This window comes from Phalacrocorax aristotelis, chromosome 21 (assembly GCF_949628215.1).
Source record: "Phalacrocorax aristotelis chromosome 21, bGulAri2.1, whole genome shotgun sequence".
In the NCBI taxonomy this organism is placed as follows: Eukaryota; Metazoa; Chordata; class Aves; order Suliformes; family Phalacrocoracidae; genus Phalacrocorax; species Phalacrocorax aristotelis.
The window spans coordinates 5358482-5374252 of NC_134296.1; the positions used below are offsets into that span (position 1 = coordinate 5358482).

The 15771-nt window shown below is 52.9% G+C and overlaps 1 protein-coding gene across 16 annotated transcripts in view; it reads left to right on the plus strand.

The window, feature by feature from the left end:
- Nucleotides 1-15771, plus strand: part of NFASC (neurofascin) — an 80119-nt gene that overhangs the window by 14878 nt on the left and 49470 nt on the right. For 6 of the 16 annotated variants that reach the window (XM_075115539.1, XM_075115545.1, XM_075115546.1 and 3 more), the window contains exons 2-8: nt 4972-5147; nt 8097-8114; nt 9160-9265; nt 9436-9632; nt 9990-10112; nt 10321-10491; nt 13554-13604. In XM_075115539.1, coding sequence (XP_074971640.1) covers nt 5054-5147; nt 8097-8114; nt 9160-9265; nt 9436-9632; nt 9990-10112; nt 10321-10491; nt 13554-13604 — 760 coding nt within the window. In that variant the 5' untranslated portion in view covers nt 4972-5053. The remainder of the gene's footprint in view (nt 1-4971; nt 5148-8096; nt 8115-9159; nt 9266-9435; nt 9633-9989; nt 10113-10320; nt 10492-13553; nt 13605-15771) is intronic. The other 10 variants (XM_075115540.1, XM_075115547.1, XM_075115548.1 and 7 more) reach the window with 3 other exon arrangements.

Genomic DNA, 15771 nt, shown 5'->3' on the forward strand with positions numbered 1-15771 from the left:
AGGGATTTGTTTCCATCATTATTGCAGAAGGTCTCATTTCATTAGGCTGTTGAGAAGGAAATGAATTCCAGCCCTTCCCTGGCGTTACCTGTGCACGCAGGGGAAGCCCTCAGGCTCTGCTCAGTTGTGCGCAGCTTCCCCGGGCCGGGATGAAGGGCAGCGGGGCTGGGGTAGAACATCACGCATCTTGCGGTTTGCAGGGATGTGGTTTTGGGAACTGTGACAAAAGAACCAAGCTTTGACCAAATATCAGCCTGAGGGATGGGAGTGCCGGCTTTTGCTGCCTTGGCCCAGACCAGGTTTTCGCTGAAAGTTGCATCTCTGCAGCAAGAGGAGATACTTTCGCATATCATTTGCCCTCCAGCGCTGCGAAGCCGTGGAGCTCTGGAGGGGGAGCCGAGAGCCTGGCCGGAGAAGCAGCGAGCGGATTATGTGGCATGTGGTTCATGTTCCGCTAATGAGCGGAGCACGTCGGCCACTTTCTGCTCACGGAGGGAGCCTGCGATAGGCAAATTCCCCCCTCCCCCCTCTCCTGGCCATGCCAGTCAAAGCCAACGGGAAACTTGTTGGTGCAGAGCAGATGGGAGCTCTGGCTTGCCGGCGCGGGGGGGAGCAGGGATGCTCCAGGGCTGGGATGTGAGGATTCGCTAGCTCAGCTCACCACCATCTGTGGAGAGGAGAGACTTCCCCCATCTCAAGGCAGGGAGGAAGCAATGTACGTGTTAAATCGACATGTGCATGGAGAAATAGAGCATTAAAGTTTCTTCTCCATGGCTGTGAAGGTTTGCAGCTCTGCCAGGCTGGTGCGCAGCCCGGTGCGCTGGCTCGGCGTCCCCGAGGAGCTGTGAGCGAGGAGGTGATGCCGGCAGAGAAACCCTTCTCTGGTGGTACCATCCACAGCACTCCTGATGCTGGAGCAGGGCTCTTAAGAGATGGAGAAGGGCCTAAAAGAATTTTAAAAGCAGGATTTTTCCCCCTTTCCCTGCAGATTTTGAGCGGCTTAGAGACAAAGCGCTTGGCTCTGTTTTCTGGTTTAATTATTGGTATGCAAACGTCGTCTTTACATAAGGAGAAACTGGAGAGCGTGAACGTGCAGCAGAGCAGGGCAATGACCCTGCAACAGCATACGGGCCAGGCACAGTTTCAGTGGCATCCCGTTCACCACGCGGCTCTCCGGATAATCAAGGCACGTTCGCCTGCTGGGTGCTGTGACTGTCAGCACCTCTTGAGCGCTTTTTCCCTCCAGTGCCTGTTCCGAGAGAGGGAGGAAGGCTCCAACCTGAGCAGAGTTAAGGTTGCACATCCACCTCCTGATGTCGGACGCGCCGCACGCTGTGTGCATACTTGGTTGGATTTTGCAAAGTCTATAGTTTTAAAGACCCTCTCCTGGGATTATCCATGCTTTTGACCAGAGAAAAATGTGTTTACAAAAGCATCTCATGCATCTGGTGAGGGGTCTGGGCCAAGGCCTGGGCTGTATTTCTCAACCCAGTCTAAGAGTTTGTGAGAACTGATGTTGCAGCAGGTCATCGGGGAAATGGAAAGCGCCCACAACTCTAAACAATGCTCCTGACTTCTGGCTGGGTATTTGGGGAAAAAGGCATCTGAGTCCGTCTCACTGTTGTGTCTTGCCTGTAGCTGGAGGAAAGTGGAGCAGGGACGTGGCTTTTGTTGGTGCTCGGGTGCAGGCTCAACGCCGGGCGAGAAATGCATTTAAGCGGTTAAATTCCTATTTGATGTCATCACAATCTTGCAACTATTTGTGTGTAATTTTGCTCTGTGTTGTGTTTTTACTGAACATTACGGGCCCAGATTTTGGATCAGTTTTGGGTCCAGCCAGCTCAGAGGCTTCCTGAGCATCCCCACACTCAACCCTCTCACCTCCCTGGCTCTGGCCATCCCAGGACGTGGCTGCAGATACGAGATTGAAGGGCTTGTTCAGCTCTTTGGGCAGCAATCAAATCTTTCCTGTGTTGCACAATGGCACCATAAGCAACAATTAAGAAATGCTAATTCTGGGAAGAGGCCTCATCTGCCCCTTTGCACGGGCCGTTTTGGGTCGAGCCTGCCTCAGAAGCAGATGAAGACATCAGACAGCTTCATGACTCGAAACATCCCCAGATAAGCACGCTCGTGCCCCTGCTGCAGCTCCAGGCCTCTGTGCTGGGGAGGTGTCCCCGTCCCCGGGCGAGGAGCAGCCCTGACAATGGGGACTGTGTTCTGCCTGTCCCTGGGACCCACCTACACGCACAAGCACGGCGGCAGATTGTTCCTGATGCACAGCGAGTCGCACCCACATCTGCCCCGAGACAAAGGGGCCCTGGAGCCGCCCGGCGTTCGCTCTTCTAAAGGCAGGGGATGCATTTTGTGTGTGCCCTGTCGCGGCTTTTATTATTTTTCTCTCGACGGGTGCTGCCCTGCATGGATGTGCAGTCACCCGTGCCGTACGGGCTGTCCTCCCTGGCCGGCCCACCAGCGCCCGGGTCATTCCCACGAAGCTCTGCCCACGGTTTGAGCCCAGAATTGCCGTGTGCCTGCTGTTCCCTTTTGCAGCTTGTAAGTTTTCTGCAAGCTTATCTCTTCCTGATATGCACAGCCCTTACTTTTCTAGTCCCTGGGCATGTGGTGATGGGTAGGATATATGTTTTTGCACCAGTTAGACGCCCAGATGCCTCCTGCGAATACTGCGTGTATCGGTGTTTGGGCTCACTCCTTTCTGTATTCCCATTTAATGCAAAACCACCCACATATGCATGTATGTACAAATATCTCCCAGGCATCTATGCCAGGAACCTACTCCTTAGTGTCACAGCCATTCCTTTCACACTGACTAGTACCCAGTCTAAAGAAAACAACGTATTCTTCACTTTTCAAGCTCTAAGCAGCATGTAGAGATGTGCGCTATTTAAATCCCTGCTGTCTTGCACCTCCCCTCCCATACTACATCTGTGAATGAAGAGGGGTTTAAAGAGTTTTGTGATAGTGATGTGAAGTATCAGTGTATGAGCACAGTAAGGACACTGCAAATCTCGGCCTCGCTAAACCTCTGGTTGCAGTATTGGCTGGTTCAGTTCGTAAGTCAGGCTTGCGCTTAGACAGGCATGAAACCAGCTGATCCATGACTCATTTTAAGCTGTAACTGGAGAAACGAGCCGCTTTAAAAAATGAAGGCTACAGATCAAAATGATATCTTCCCTTAGACAGAAAGCTAAAGAAATAATTTGGAAAGCTTTGTTCAGCATGACCTGGTCACAGGACTGCAGAAGTCCTGGACAGGACTTTAATTACTGACCCAGTCCTATAATTACTCTGTCCTTCAACTATTTATTGCAACAGCTGGATTGGAAAATCCTTAGAACAAGCGAAAAAAGATCAAAGCAACACTCCCCTCCAAGCCCCTTCACAACCTACAATCTGTCATCTGGTGTAACTGGGACACGCTGGGACGGCGAGTTCCTTTGGGCTTCAGCCCGAGAGCGAGGACCCGGAGATGCCGATCGCACCCGAGCAGGGCGGTGAGGAGGGCTGGATGGAGAAACCTTAAAGCACATCTTGATCCCCATACGGGTAACAGGGAAAAGCTTCCTTAAAAATTGTCTTGTGCCAGGTTTAATCCTGTCCGGGGTTCAGGACATCTTCCTGGGCCAGGTGTCAGGGCTGCTTGTTTTCCATGACATCTGTTCCTCGCTGGCTCCCGGCAGCGTTCCCTGCGGTACCCGGAGCCCCCCGGCAGCCCCGCACTCGCCGGGTTTTGTCTGTTGTGCTGGGTCCCCCTTCCCTCCCCCAGTTGCTTCGTATCGGGCTGGGAAACAGCTGAAGGGGTAGCAGCATCCAAAGCTGCAGCCAGTTATTTATATTTCATGAAGACGGGCTCTCCTTGCTTGCCAAATGGCCTCCCTGCGCTGCTCCCCTGCCTGGCGACATCCCACCTCGGCGAGAGCCTGTGCGAGGGCCAGGGAGGAGCGGCGCGGAGCAAAGCTGGGGATTTTCCACTGTTTGCTGCCCTGGCTTTATTTTTGCCCTTAGCTGAGAGAGCTGTCTGCACGGCTGATGCCCTTTTCGTAACTCTATTACAGAGAGTTGTAACGCAGCCATGATAAACCTCTGCCCCACAGCAGCCTTTCTAAGGGGGCTTTTATTGCACAGGCGGGATAATTTATCCTCCTTCTCACTCTTTTTTTCATCCGCATTTAGTCTAGGTGTTTATTGACAGCAAAATACAAGGTATGTGTATGGTAAATGCAAATGATAACCCGGCAGTCCCCAGGAGGTTTGGATGGGTGCCTCTGGGAGCCCGGCAGCATTGCGCTGCGCATCTGGCACCAGGGACCGTCTGGGGAGGGAAGCAGCTGGAGCCCGGATGGAAAACGGGCTCGTTTAGAGACCGGCTGGGAAAGGTCCTACCGTGCCCCGACTCCTGCTAGGGCTGTGCCGGCTCTTTGGTACGTGAGAGGGTCTCTGGAGCTGGTCCCCCTGCTATAGGCGGGCTGCACGTGGAGGCAGAGCTCATCCTGGTGCCCTGCCGGAGGGAGCGGGTGTTTGCTCGGTATTTCTTGTGCATAAAATAATTATTTATTTTTTTAAAAAAGCAGCAAATCATCCTTTTCATTTCATCCTGTGGGGTCTGTTCACTGCTTTTGTATTCACTTGCTCTGAGTAACTTTCCACCAGTTCCAGCGCACAGCATGGTCCTTCCTCCATCCAAGAGGTCTCCCCAGGGTTTGAACACACAAATAACCCCCTAAGGCTGATCTTCTGCCAGCGGAGCCACCCAGGGGTTGGGAGGACAGTGACCACGGGCTTGTACCAGGGTCACCAGAGCCTGGAAATTATTTCTGGCACTATTAACACCCCCGTCCTTATTTTTTCCAGTATTTTTGGATTGGAAACACTCTCCAGAGTTGCCAAAAGGAAGATGACAAAAATGGAGCTGTAAACGCTCAGTGACCACTGGTTTGTGTTGTTTTGCAGCTGAGGATCCGTCTGCGCTTGCCGCTGGTCTGCTCACCCTGGGGGACGCAACTGAGGTCCTAACGCTGCCCCGGCGTCCAAAATGGTCATGAAAAGACACCACCTCACCTGCGCAGGAGTAGCATTCGCTCTCTACCTTCATCACCTCGTCAGCACCATCGAAGTCCCTCTGGATTGTAAGTTACGGTTTATCTCTCTAAAAACTCCTGCTCAGATGGTGGAGGAGGTAGGGTGAAGATGTGCACGGCCCAGGCGGCTTTCCTGGTCCAGTCTAAGGTTTTCATTTCTGTTGGAATATTTTTCTTTTCTAAATCACATGCCCTCCAGAAAGTCACCTAAATCACTCTCTGATTTAGTCAATGTATCTCAAAAGCTGAGCAGAGGACTTGATACCAAAACGGGACAGAGCATCCGAGCCAAGCTGGTGAGGAAACCAGGTCCTGGCAAGCCTTCAGCCTGTTGATTTCAGTGGAGCATCCCGGGACTCCTGGTGTTACAGAACAGGATTCAGGATGCTCCTTTGCGGAGGACGTGAGCTCGTTGCTCATTTGCTTGGGCAGATGCTGCCACACTCTGACACCCACGTCCCCGAGGGCCGGGGGACCCGCGCAGGTCCTGCAGAGCAACGTCTCTCTCTCTGTTGAGACTTTTCAGTTAATTATAAAATGGGAGTTACGTTTTATTCAGAAGAGCTGGGGGATATGGAGCGGGGAGGAAGGGGGGCATGGGCCGATGTTTCTGCTGAATGGGCATCTTCAGGCCAGCGCATGGGAGATGCATGACTTGTTTGAATGCACTTGAGACACAGGTTCATACCGAGAGCTGCTCAGCCACTGTTCTGGAAACCAGTTTCATAATTTGTGTCCCAGCTTCCTCCTGTAGTGGCTGTTAATAATAATCACCCTGTCACTGCAGGGAATCTCTTCCGACAGTGCAATGCACAGAAATCCTCCAGCAAATGGTGCACTAGTAGAAAAAGCACAGCTTTTTGCCGGGGTATAAATTCAGGCTGAAATGCCAGGGTTACTCTTGATAGGAGAAATTTTCCCCCCGTGGGTGATGGAGTCCTGGGTGTGCTGGCTGTAGCTGTGGTACCTCAGCTGGTCCCTGACTCTGGGCAGCAAAATGGGAAGGAAGAATTTGAGGCAACGGCTTTTGGCTGAAATTTGGAAATAACAGAAGCGAAAGGATGAGAAAGCTCTGACATGTGGGGGAGAATAAATATTTGTGTTACTTGAAGAGGAGAGGGTCCCAGACTCGAGTCTAAGTCCCTGCTCTGCTCCGTTCCAGATGGTTGTGGTTGAAAATATCTGTTCCCCTGCAGCCAGCGCTGTAACACACGCAGGGCACTCTTGTTCCCAGAAATGGGAATTTTATCACACAAAGCTTGGTGATTCCTTGAGGTCTGGATTTTTTAGCATCTATAATGTTCCAGAAACGCAGGCAGCCAGCATGGAAGTAGGGGCCCCTGCAGTAGGGGGAAACCAAATAGGTCTGCAAACAGCTGCCTTCTGTTATTTCTTATGCTGTGCATCAGGAAAGGAGTAATTTTGCTACTTAAATGTAATGTGGCCTTAGAAAAGTAAGAGAAATGCTGACAGCTGGTGGAAGAATGCTCAAGGCAGCTCGCAGCAGCTCACCATTTCCCAGAAGCTCACCTTTTCTCTTGCCCCCTCCCTGCTGCACAGCACTGAGCCACAGGAGAGCATCGTCCCCTCCAGCCCTGGTGGGAAACTGGGAATCTGAGAGCTTCCTTTTCTCATCCCTTCCTGAATGGGTCCCTTGCACAACAGATATTTGTAAATAACGTGCATGGGCGCAGCAGTGCCAGGAGCAGGTGGGTGAGGAGCATCTCCCAGCCCAGGTGAGGGTTAGGGATCCTGGCAACGCCTGAACCCCCAGCCGACCCTTCCCAGCCCCCCTTAGCTCTTTTGGACACACAGAGCATCAGCTTCATCCTACTTCCATCCCAACCTTCTGAGCCATCAGGGGTTTGCTTTCAGCTCCTGTTTAAGCCACCTGGTGATCAGGGCTCTCTTACCCACTGCTCGTCCGTGAGACTGGGCTAATGAAAGCATCGCCCACACTCGAAAGGCTGTAGGTCTGACCGGGTGGTGAGTAAACAGCCCCAGCTGCTCCGGCTTTGTGCAGGGGCTGATAAACCTGCAAATCTCAGGCTCTGCGAGTGCATGAGCTCTTATCCCCCACGTACCACACCAGCTGGGAAAGTGCTCCCTGCTCCACCGAGATCAGCTCCTTCCCCCAGGTGCTGGGGTGTGGGCTCGGCCGGCTCCCCGCTGGCAGGAGGGTGCTGGAAAACTCTCCACCAGTCCCGGGGGGTCGAGGTGCTGGTGGGCACCCGACTGCCCTTGCTGACACACCTTGGGAGTGGGAGATCTCCCCAGGGGAGCGTTTTGCTCCCCGCACCTTATGTTTTAAGGGCAGAAGCAGCTCAGGAGACAGCAGATGCGTGGGCAAAGTGTCAGCGTCCCCTCACAGCAGAGGGAACAGCCCTCGCTCGCCCTGTGTCAGGGGGAGCAGCACTATCTGCTCTTTCCTTTCAGCCTGCCTAGGTGCTTTTTCCCTGCCCCAACCCTCACAAGTTTTCTTCTTCAAATAGAATCCTGCCTGCCCCGTCCTGGGGACAGCGTGTGTGTGTATATATATCTCCCTATATTATAGGTACTTTCTCTGAGTTTGAGCATCATGAAAAAAGCCATTTAAGGGTTTATCAGGCACATATTAACCTCTGACTCAGAGGCATGAAACTGGGGGGGGTTCGGGGTAACCCCGGCCATAGGGAAGGAGGGAATGTTGCCAACCTCTGTGGGCGACGTGCTGGATCAGGGGGCCATCAATGCAAGTATGCCCATGCCTTCTTTTCGCCCCCCAAAACCCCTGCTGCAGAGGCAGCTGACAGCTAACAGGACCACTCAGCAGCAGATTCTCCCACGTGGACAGTAAGTAGGTGGGTTAACACATGCTTGAATTGTAAAATGATTTGTGTGTAGTATTTGCAAGCCTTACAATAACCACACATGTTTGTGTACGTGGCATATATAGGTTTGTTCTTCAATTAACCGTTTCTCTTTTTTTTTCATTATGCTTGCACTTGGGAATAACAGCAAATATTCAGAGTGAATGTAAGTGTTCCCCTCGCCCTCTGTGTGTACGTGCCCGTCTCCTCTGCATGGCTGAAACAGGGCCCGAGGGGTCCGCACGGAGCAGGGGGCCGGTGGTGGCGGCTGCTTGGCACGTGGTGTCGGTGGCTGCGTTGCCCACCTCTGTGGCCAGGCTGGCCAGAGGCAGGACAAGCCACCTCTCCACAGCCAGGTTTGGCTGGGAGAGACGCGGGAGGTGCTGGAGCAGCTTGGGAGGAGTGCTTAGGCTCGGCTGCTGCTTTCCCTGGAGCAGGACCCAGACCGTCTTCGCGATGCAACTGTTGTTTCTGCAGGGGCTTGTTATTGCTGACGCCACACCTCAGAGGAGAGCGGGCTCCTCTGCCTTGCACGAGCGCGTGTACCAAGCTCAGCTCCACGTACTGACACGTTTGCAGCATCTCTAGTTCTCAGGGGGAGAGCAAACAGCCTCAGACCTGAGCAGCTTCATTGCAGAACAGCCATGGGACTCAGCTCTTCGATTCAGAGTTCAGGGCCAGAGCCAGGTCCTACGCTGGCTGCTGGGCTCGTGCCCCTTTTCATAAGCCCTGCCCTTCTAAACACCAGCGCTGAGTTCCTTTGGGGTAAACCTGGGAGGTTTCGAGCCTTTCTTGCACAGGGAGTACAAGTAAACATCTTGCCGTGGCTCCCTGGCTCGGTGTCCCAGCTGCAGCCCCTGTCTTTGAGGGGCACAGCCAGGATGCCTTTCAGCCTGAGTCAAACAACCTGTGGTAGCAGGAAGGTGTGACTGTGTAATTCCTTAATGAGACCAAGATACCAGGTGAGAAACAGTGGCTTCCTGGTACCGAGAGGGAGTCTGAACATTGCTGATGGTCCAAGAGGTGATGAGTAGCACACCCCTGCAAACGTTCATGGTCATTTCCTCAGGCACTGAAGGGCTTTAAACCACAAAGTGCAAGTCCAGCCTGGGGAAGATGCTGAAATCCCATCAGGACCTGCTGCAGGGTGCCAGAGAGGGGACTCACCCTCTTTGCACAACCCTTCTCACAGCTTCTCATTTGCTTTGCAGTGCCTCAGCCCCCCACAATCACCAAGCAGTCGGTGAAGGACTACATCGTCGACCCAAGGGATAACATCTTCATTGAATGTGAAGGCAAAGGGAACCCCGTTCCCACGTAAGTGCGTCTACGGCCCCCGTTACTCTGAAGCTCTGGAGGAGCATCCCTCCGGTCGAGCGGTGCCATTTTGCCATCAGCTGATCCCGCTGTTGGCTCGCACAGCACAGGATCTCGCTGGGTAAATATGGTCCGTGGTTACAAAACCAACCTCTCCCCGATTCTTGCAGTTTTTCGTGGACGCGGAACGGGAAGTTCTTCAACGTGGCGAAGGACCCCAAGGTGTCCATGCGGCGGCGGTCGGGGACGCTGGTCATCGACTTCCACAGCGGGGGACGGCCAGAGGACTACGAGGGAGAGTACCAGTGCTTCGCCCGGAACGACTATGGCACTGCTCTCTCCAGCAAAATCCACCTCCAGGTTTCTAGTGAGTAAGGGCAGTGGCGCAGAGCAAGCAGCCACAGCCTCGAAGGAGCAGGGACTACTTGCCTCTTATGAGATTTTGTAGAAGAGGCATGGAGAATATCCAGTGATCAACCATCTCAGCCTGCTTCATCTGTTACCTGTGTTGGGATGTGTCAGCCACAGGACCGAGATGAAGGCATGGGGTTATGGCTGTATGTAACAGGGAAATACTCAGTATAGATTTAAGGGAATCTTGCACACATAGAAATGAAGTTTGCATTGAGGCCGCTGCATCGAAACCAGGCCAGGTCCAGAGGGAAGGGATCTGCAGACTTACTACCCTGCCTTCCTCATGCAGCGTCTTTACTTCTTATGGCAGAGTCTCCCCTGTGGCCCAAGGAGAAGGTGGATGTGATAGAGGTGGATGAAGGTGCTCCGCTCAGTCTGCAGTGCAACCCGCCGCCTGGCCTGCCTTCTCCCGTCATCTTCTGGATGAGCAGCTGTAAGTGGGGGGAACCCCCTTCCCACCTTGAACCCTGTGGGCAGCCTTTCCATCACCTGCAGTGTTTATTTAAAATAATGATATTTAGGATCATAACTGCTAGTTCAGAGCTTCAGGCAGCCATGCGTGGCCTGGGTCAGGGTTTCTCCCTTGCGCGGCCGCCCGCGGGAAGATCAGAGTTGCTCTGAACGCCTGCTCTCCCCTGCAGCCATGGAGCCCATCCATCAGGACAAGCGCGTCTCCCAGGGCCAGAACGGCGACCTGTACTTCTCCAACGTCATGCTGCAGGATGCCCAGACCGACTACAGCTGCAACGCACGCTTCCACTTCACCCACACCATTCAGCAGAAAAACCCCTACACCCTCAAGGTGAAAACCAGTAAGTGTCACAGTGATCGCTCAGGATGGGTCTTCCCCGGCCTCCCTCGGGCAGGGTTTTCCTTCCAGGCACCTTGTTTCTGTTCTTGACAGCACTGAGACCTACCAGGGCTTCCTTCATTTTTGTTTAGGGTAGTACAGGAACCTGTTTGGATAAGGAATGACAGTCCTCGGACGGCTAACCTGGCTGGGAGGGGTGGCTGGTTTCCCTCCAGCATCTCACAGCTTTGCAGCTTCACGGGTTGAGGGCTGCAGCGGTAGCTTGGTGCAGGTATTGCTACACCTGCATGTCTGGGATAAATTGGAAGGTATTTCAACACAAATGGGGCATTCCTCCCATCTTTAGGGAAATGTATAGTATGAGGTGATCTTCCCCTAGTTTGGAAAGCTGGGAATAGCCTTGGTTTGATCCAGGCTTAGGTTTACGGGGAAGCCCCGGCTGTGCTGGTGCTGCACAGGGGGCCTGAGCATGTGGCAGCCTCGCACAGCTCAGGATTTACCTACTGACCAGGAGCTGCCGTTTAGCTCCGTGGCTCTGGGACGTGCTGAGAGGAGGGCTTGAGCCTTTGGGGTCCGAGCGTGTGCATGTGGGACACGCTCAGGATGGCCAGAGATCTCAGCTTCACCTTGGTGCGGAGCATCGCCTTGGGGGGGACGGGAGGAGCACACGTGTGGCTCCCTCCAGGCAGGTGAAGAGCCCTTCAAGGGCAGGTCCAGCCACCAGCAGCCTCTTCTCTAGAAACGAGACTGCTTGAAGGAAGGCGAGTTCCTGATGTTAACGTGCTTGGTGCCAGCTGGCTGGGGGGCCGCTGGCAGAGGGGACATGTGCCGAGCACTGCAGGACACGAAGCTTTTGAGTCGATGCAGTTCCCGCAGAGCGTGGGCTCTCTCTTAGGGCGTGTGTACAGAGCATCGGCACAATCGGCGGCTGACACAGAAATGGCATTTATGGGCCCCAGCCATCAGACAGCAGCCACCTCCCACTCCCAGTAAGGTGAGACTGGGAGGAAGGGGTAGGGTGTGCTGGCAGACACAAGGCTGTGTTTTGGGGAGCAGGCTCTTGTCCAAAGCAGGCACAAGGCGCTCCTGAATCCCAGCGTTAGGAGCTTAATCTGGTCTCGCAGCATCTTAAAATAGAAGTAACTCTATAAAAGTGTTCCGATACCAGTGACCTAAAAGTGTTGTGAGAAGCAAATGGACCCTGGAGTGTTTTGCACTTTTATCGTAGCAGCTTCTCCTCTGTGCAGAGCACGAGTGGAGAATCAGCAACATAAATGTGATAAACAGGCTCTTTGCTAATGGTGAGGAATGTGTGTAGGTAATTCATTCTGAACATTATTTATTGGTTTACAGAGCTGGCAAAACAATGCCATTTAGGACTGAGTCCTAAATTAGTGTGAGCTGGAGAAATTCTGGCAAACAAAGATCTGTGGTCCTTTGAGCCTCCAAAGGCTTAGTCTGACATATTTGTCGAGCTGTAGAAAAAATGTGGAAGAAATCCTGGAAGGCTTCTGTGCAGACGGATACAAGCTCCCCCTCCTGCTACACTCAGATGCCACCACAGCGTTTTGCTCCCAGGCTCTGCAGAATTGCCTTCCAATTTTACTGGACCCTCCCTTTAAGTTTTCCTTTGGAAACATCTGCTGTATTATCAGATGCAAATGCCACCCCATGAGCTCCCCAGAGGCCCCTATAATTTAAAGAACTGAGGCTCTAATTTCTCTTCTGTTATGATACAAAACATTCTTTATATGTACAGTGTTCGAAGGAGGCGAGCTTGTATTTCCCTCAGGCTTTTCAATCATCTCAGCCTTAAGCCATGAGCACTGGCTGTCCTTAAAAAAAGTTCACCAGCTGCTGAAAAATCATTGCATGGGATTGCCATGCCCTTGGATGCAAGGAGAGAAAAATGCAAAGGCTTGGGGGAGCGATACACCCGTGCCTTTCCCTGCAGAGAATTTCTCTGGCATATCCAGGTTCACGTAGCTCTTGGGCATCTGCTGGGCTCTTTAACCGCCTCGCGCAGAGACGCGGTGTGTGGCTGATGGCTTAAGGCTCAGGGCAACAACTGTATGGTGGCCAGCGTCGCCTCTCACATCTCCTGCCGGGCAGATGATAGCGTAACACGGCTGTGCCACATCACGGTGGAAACCAGGGTGTTCTCACACGCCAGAACAGTGTTTCGGGTAACGGTGTGAGCTGAGGAGGGCAGATCCTCCAGCAGCCGCGGGCCAGGATGGTGCATCCCCCGCCTCCTCGCAGGGCGCCGTGGCAATTAGCCAACCAAAGAATCACAGAATCATTAAGGTTGGAAAAGACCTCTAGAATCATCAAGTCCAACCGTCAACCCAACACGACCATGTCCCCTAAACCATGCCCCAAAGTGCCACGTCTAAATTACTTTCTTCTTCAAGCAGAGGTGATGGCTGGCGGTAGTTGCCAATAAACGAGAGCAGTGTGTTATTGAAGCGGTGGTGTTTTGCATTTAACAAAATCTACTTTAATTACCTTGTCATTAAATGGGATTTTACAGCAGATTATGCTTTTAGAGCCTAATTATTATTATTATTTTTATTTATTCATCTTCACCATGCCTTTCTGCATCGTTACGCTGCTGCCTAGCTGTGTCCAACCTATGCTTTATGCTGGGAAAAAGTAGCCAGAATATGTTTCCCTCATAGTTAAGAAACTGAGAGAAAAAGCATTTTTCTTCTCCTAACTGAACTGAATCTTTTTTTTTTTTTTTTTCCCCAAAGATACAACTGTCTTTATACCGAAAAGAAAAACACTTCAAGGAAATGTTTATGATACAATTTTCATACATCTATTTGTCTCCCCATCCCGCAGGAGGAAAACAGCCCTCTTTTCCTCTCTTCTATTGCTGTGTTATGTTGTTTGTCCTGGAAGGCAGCTGTGCTCAGAGTGCTTTTGTACCCCTGCTGTCACCCGCCCGCATTGTTCTTGTGTTTCGGGAAGTTATTTTGTTTTCTGTCCCCCCGCACCGCCTGTCCCCCCGCCCGCTGTGTGGCACTCGGTACGCTCACGGTCTTTTGTTTATTGCAGAGAAACCCCATAACGAAACGTCTTTACGAAATCACACTGACATGTACAGTGGTGAGTCAACGCTGGCTTCTGGAGACCTTCATGATTTAACCCCCTTGTGCCTAACCCGACTTATCTCCCGCGCTAACCGGGCAGCGAGCGGCCGCGGTGGCAGCATCGTCTGCCCTTCGCCCGTGCCCACGCACCCCTGTGTGTGCCCCCGTCCCCGCTCGGGGGTTAGAGCCTCGGCTTGGCGAAACCGGCTGTGATGAAAGAGCCGAACAGCGACAAAATCCCCCTCAAAGTTTTCACAATTTGAAATTATTGAGGTTTAAGCTAATTAAGTGGATATGGAGAGCTCAGCTTGAGAGGCATTTGGATTAATAGGATCTGGCCCATGTGAAAAAGTCCGCGTGGCTGAGAGAGCCCAGCTTGCTGAAGAGGTGCCTTGTCCTCAGCAAAGGCTCATGATTTAAAGCCAAGACCCACCGTCCCTCTTCCCTCTGTCTTCAGAAAGAGCATGTATTGTATTTGCGGCTAAACCCAGGCAGTGACTGGGGGGAGAAAAGAAGGGGAAAAAAGAAAAGGGAGCGTTTGGTTCAAAAGCTGGGTGCTTGCTTTCTCTGTGGTGAGGCTGTACATGTGTTGGATGCTTTTGCGAGGCTCTTGCCCTTTGTCTGGGCAGGGAGATTACCTCCAGACCCTGCTTGTGCTGGGAGCAGCTCGTCCCAAGCTCATAGATTATGCTTCAGACACAAAACTCCGGGGCTCCCCGGGGTGCGATTGCTGCCCTGAGAGTAGATTGGAAGTGGCACGGACATGATGGGGTAATGCGGGCAGAGATGGGCAGCAGCGGGGGTTTGTAGGGGAGCGGGGAGATGGGGCTGTTTGCAGGCGATGCTGAAGAGCGCAGGCACTACCAGGAATGCAAACGCCTCACCGAAGACCACCACGGAGTCTGACTGCCCCGAGGCCAGGTGCTGTCGCGGGCAGGATTTGCCCTTGCCCCTCTTGCTGCTTACGGGGGCCGGGGTTGTGTGGCAGCGGGGTGGGGGCGGCCCCTGCGATGCCCCGCGCTGGTCCCCAGCTGTGCCCTACAGCGAAATCCCGCTCAGCTTCCCACCCGGAGCCACGGCTTGCTTTGTGCCTTGCACAACCCAGGGCACATTTGCTTCTTCCATGGAGATTTTTGGGGACAAGGGGTGCTTTTGCCAGCTAAGAGCAGAGAGAATTGGAGTGTAAGAAGGGGAGCATGTGCCAGGCGAGGGCACGGGGTTCGGTGTCCCCAGCGAGAGCCCTCTCGTGCCAGCAGGCAGCCCAGGCATCCCTTCCCCGCCGAGGGAACCGGCATGTTGGCATCTCACTGGCAGCCAGGAGCGGGAGATTTCTGAGGATGCTGGAGAGCTGGGGAAGGCTCAGCAGAAGAACCAGCCTGGGAGGAAATGCTGAGGGCAGCAAATGGGCTGGGCGTAGTCTGAAAAGTGAATCAGAAAATGGAATTCTGTAGAAATGGCTGTGAAAGGGGATTGCCAGCAAAATTAGCTTTCATGGGAACTGCATAAACTGCATCACGCCTCAGGTAGAGGCGAGCGGGAGGAGATGCCTCCCTCGCAGGCAAACAGGGCCAGGGACCAAAGAGAAATCCAGTGGTGAGCTCTCCTGTAAATATATCTTGCACCTCAGCAGCATAAATGGTGTTTGCATTTCAAAGAGAATGCCTTCACACAGGCTGGGCACCGTTTCTGTGTGCGCAGCCCTCGGGGATCGGGATCAGGAGGGAAAGTCACTGTGGTGGTCACGGGCTGCTTGATCTCCCGCTGCATGGCTTTGTTCAGGGAAAAGGGATGCTTAATAGTCACTTGGTTAGGAAAATGAGATCTTATCTGCAGGGTGTCATAGATTTCTCCAGATTCCTAGTCAGAGCTGCACAGGATGAACCGCCTGCTCTTTGCACAACATGGATTATTTGCACTTAATGTCTCCTGGAACATTTTATGCATCCAGTGGGTTCAAATCACCCATTCACGCCCCAGTGTGAATCTGAGCTCCAAACCAATAATTTCTTAATATTTAATGAACTGGTAAAAAAAAAAAAAAAACCTTACCTTTGGCCCCTTTTTCTTTGTGCTAACCCCGTGTTTCTCCCTGGAATGACCTGTCTGGCCACGGGAACCAGCTGCAGCAAAGCAAGGAGTCTTAGGGCAGGGGAGTGGGAGGAGGGGCTTTAGTGTCCCAAGTA